Source organism: Poecilia reticulata, linkage group LG13 (genome assembly GCF_000633615.1).
Source record: "Poecilia reticulata strain Guanapo linkage group LG13, Guppy_female_1.0+MT, whole genome shotgun sequence".
Lineage (NCBI taxonomy): Eukaryota > Metazoa > Chordata > Actinopteri > Cyprinodontiformes > Poeciliidae > Poecilia > Poecilia reticulata.
The window spans coordinates 1,755,691-1,759,814 of record NC_024343.1 but is presented as its reverse complement, the minus strand read 5'-3'; the positions used below and the strand labels follow the sequence as shown (position 1 = coordinate 1,759,814).

The following is a 4,124-nucleotide window of genomic DNA, read 5'->3' as shown; positions in this document are numbered from 1 at the left end:
ATAGATAGATAGATAGATAGATAGATAGATAGATAGATAGATAGATAGATAGATAGATAGATAGATAGATAGATAGATAGATAGATAGATAGATATTTTTAGGTTTTTCTTTACAATTGCATAAATTAAAGAGACAGTGTTATGTATTTTCCAGAGACATAGTGTCATTTTCTTTTAGCACAATCAAGTAATGATGTTAGCTTCAGTGGTTTTAAAAATGCTGTGTAAATATAAAACAGAACATTACAAAAATGTACTTTGTAATTTAGCACCTCTGTTTCTTTAAGAAGCTCCTGCTCTTTTTGACACTCTGCCCTTGGCATGTCATTACAGCAGTCCATTTTGCTGTATACAACCATTCTTAGGAGTGTTAGACTGACTCAGTAGTTCATATGACAGGCCCACCGGGTGTTTGCTAATTGCTGCTGCCGCTAGTCTGGAGGAGCTAACATGCTGTGTGAGGCAGAAGCCTGGCTTGAGACTGCAGCTCCAAGGAAGAGCTTTGTGGAAATAGGCTGAGCTTTGTGAGAACAGTGAGAGCAACCCTTCTGACACCCCAGAATGGTTGCCATGGGAGATTCAAGGATTTCTTAAACACACAATCAAATCAACACTGTTAGTATGTTTTTGATGAGGGAATGATTTTATGACATGATTTAAAGAAAAAAAAAAATCTACACCCCCTCCACCCATAACTGCTTTATTTCATTAATAATGAGGTGCACTTCCTTGCATCACCAGACAGAAGAAAGGCCATCCAAGGCTAATACTCAAGTATTGACTTTCCCTTCCCGTTGACTCAGAGACTCCAGACATACCTTAGAGTTCATGCAGTCAAACTGCAAACTGTCAACACCTGAAGCAGATGAGTTTCAGTTAAAGACAGAGTGTGTAATTTATAAAAATACAATACATAAAAAACAAACATGGAAACACATTAAACACAAAATGTGGTTACTTTGTCCAAGGTTTGTATGAGGCTTCCACGAGTTCAGCTTTACATGATCCGATAAGATGCTTCACCTCTACTTGTATTGTGTACCGTAGAGGGAGAAATAACAACAGAAAACAATGGCTGATGGGTAAATGAGAGTAAAAATAAGTACAATTTTACATTGTTACAAAATTAAAGGGCTATAAACACTTTTCCGAACTCCCAATATAAATCTGAAGGTACTCAGAATCACTATTGTACGTAAATGCCTTTGATAATGGTATAATCTTCATGAGAAACTGAAATAATAAACTCTAAAAACACTGAACACAACTAGTTTGCAAAACAATTCTTTAGCTGTCTTATCCAGTAACTTCACTGGCACTTCCTGTATGAATTATAGGGAAACAGAAACATGAAGGACTGAAATGTACAACACTGCAACAAGGGGGCATCCACTCACCAGTGGTCGGAATTGTAAGTAAAACACAAAGAAAAGAAATAGAAATATTTTCATATGTAAAATATTACTTAAAATATCTTACTGGAAAAAAAAGGACACATTTTTCCATATTCCTACACAGGTATGATCATGCCTGACTAGATGTTTTGTTGTGTTATCATTAATGGTTTCAGATGGAAACAAAAAATTTAATTACCAAAATCATTTGCTAATTTTTTGGCCTCTTCCACACTTTATCTTTCACAAACAAACTATCTTGTGACGTCACTGCACACATTTAGTAATCTGTATTTGTTTAAAATAGATGTGGCAACATTCCTTAGAAAATCCAATTTAATCCAAAACACTGTAGTCGTTCAATAATTATTAAGATGTGTCTTTACTGTTAAGTTTGTRGTAAACAAATTGGAGCAATTTAATTAAGTGGATGAAGTTATTTCTGTTYAGAGTCATTACAAATTTGGAAGAAGTCGTCTTGACAGCCAATCAGATGCCAGGTTCTATAGAACGTTGCCATCGTCCCGCCCACTGAATTTGATGGGTGAAGTTGACAGTTTGAATGATGTTCTTGAAACGAAGAGGCACAGCCTTGGGAAAACGGTAATCAATTTTAAGCACTGCGCTGCCCTCTGGTGGTCAAAATRTGCAACAACAGAGACCGACCACATGGGCATGTTGAAGCGTGCGAAACATGCAGATGGAAAATAACAAAACAAAATCATGCTATAGCGTGGTTGCTGTAGATGAACACCTTAAACGTAAAAGTTCTTAAGCCAAACTCGGCTACATTTAAAAAATCAATTCTGTATTTTTTTTCCCGTTTTAAAAATTAATGACTTATGAAATAGTCATGTCATAAGGTATTAATAAATTAGAATTTGGTAGTACTCATTCTTCTTCACAGGATGATGAACTTGGTAACAATCAGTTCAAAAATCRGAACCTTTCCCCTCCAAACCTCTTTTGAATGTGGATCAATTCTCATCTATGTTTGTTTTCTAAGGAGAAAACAAACATAGATTAAATATTTTGCCAAAAATGTGAAAAGAAATTGACAATTTTTTTATTGCTTCTTTATTTATGCCACTAATCTGTGTTTCTAATTTCCAAGTTGAAATTATGGAAATAAATTATTTTAATGAAAGAAAAAAATCCACGTTTTTCGTGATTTGCGCTGATTTCTCAGCTATTGGAAACACCTTTTCGCATCACACGAGTCACGTGATGTATAACCGGATGTTACTACTGCAGAAAACGAAGAAGAATTAGCATAAGGTTTGTTTTTTTTCTCTCGACAATGTGTAGCTGACTGTCCCGGAGAGTCATATTAAAGTGTTGAATCCATAACTCTTCTGTAAAATCACGGACTACAATTTCCCTCAAGGCCTAGCGGCTCCCAAATATAAGGCTTATCCACCTGAGAGAGAGACTCCAATGTCTCCTCTGATTGGCTGGTAGATAATAGCGCGAGTTGAGTTATGAATATATCTCATGTAACTGTTTACATCTGCCGCTGCCGTGATTTTTAACGACTTATCGCGTGAACAACCTTATTCACATGTGATTTTAATCTAATTTCTTATTTAGTGGAAACGACACAACTAAAAATTGTCGGATTTTTTGTTTGTTTATATTAGCAGAACACAAGGATTTGCGCGCATTTGTAATGGAAACTCAGTGCTCAGTGTTGTTTCTGATTAGAAAACCCAATGACCCAAACACGCTCGGACCTTGTAAGCGCGTCACGTGCGGCCCGGCCCATGATCACCGTATATCCTTCTCTCTGAACGATCTCCACTGATGCCATTTCTTTCCTTTTGTTATCATTATTATTTGTGACGAGCGAGCATATTTCTGAACCACATTCCAGCAGCAGCAGCTCTGGTTTTTGGGAGTTTATTCCTTGCGTAACATAATCTTGGTGTGTCTGCCCCTCCTTGTTCCTGCGAGCCGAGGGAGCAGCCGCGACACCATCCACCCCCATCGCCTTCCTCCCTCCTCCTTTTCTTCCGTCATTCTGCACGGACAGCCGAGCTGAGCGCGGCTCGCCTCGTYATGTTTACGAAGCGCGGCGTGGAGAAAACCACCGCCGTCCCACTGGAATGATCCGACACGGAATCCCCCTCCCTCCCTCGCCTCCATCCCCTGCCGGACCCGGACTTGGACCTGTGCGTAAAAACGCGAGACGGCATCAGCCAGATACCCGCTGTGCGGTGATTTGATCAGAGGATCGTCTCCTCTTCTTCTTTTTCTCCTGCACGACGCTCCCCATTACATACGGAGATAATCCATCTCTTTTTGAAAAAAATAAAAACTAAACAAAACAAACAACAACAAAAGAAAACAGCTCCTGTTGGAATTCTAGAGGAGCAGGGACGTAAAGAAGAGCATGGAGGCCCTGCTGTCTGTGCTGAAGAGCCACCCGGGCSCCGGGGTGCTGGTCTGCTCTCTGCTGTTCAGGGTGGCCCACCAGCTGCTGCAGAGGCTGCCCGTCCCCACGGTGGTCCGTCAGGACGCCTTCCGCTCCTGGAAGTGGAAGAACCTGTCCCTGTCAATGGTGCACTCGGTGCTGACTGGGACCTGGGCTCTGACCTGGTGAGTGACAGCTCCATTCATCCACCCGCCCGTGGCTCCACACTGAGGTGGCATTGTCTTGTTCCCGGTTCACATTATGTACAATGTGTGGGAGAATGTGTGTGTGTGTGTGTGTGTGTGTGTGTGTGTGTG

The 4,124-nt window shown here is 40.4% G+C and overlaps 2 protein-coding genes across 3 annotated transcripts in view; one reads left to right on the top strand and one right to left on the bottom strand.

Moving 5' to 3' along the window:
• Nucleotides 1-3,204, bottom strand: part of nek8 (NIMA-related kinase 8) — a 38,387-nt gene extending 35,183 nt beyond the window's left edge. Inside the window, exon 1 of the mRNA XM_017308103.1 lies at nt 3,128-3,204. Coding sequence (XP_017163592.1) covers nt 3,128-3,204 — 77 coding nt within the window. The remainder of the gene's footprint in view (nt 1-3,127) is intronic.
• tlcd1 (TLC domain containing 1) overlaps nt 3,157-4,124 on the top strand; it is a 10,190-nt gene continuing 9,222 nt past the window's right edge. Inside the window, exon 1 of one of the 2 annotated variants that reach the window (XM_008424916.2) lies at nt 3,157-3,992. In XM_008424916.2, coding sequence (XP_008423138.1) covers nt 3,787-3,992 — 206 coding nt within the window. In that variant the 5' untranslated portion in view covers nt 3,157-3,786. The remainder of the gene's footprint in view (nt 3,993-4,124) is intronic. The other variant, XM_008424915.2, reaches the window with a different exon arrangement.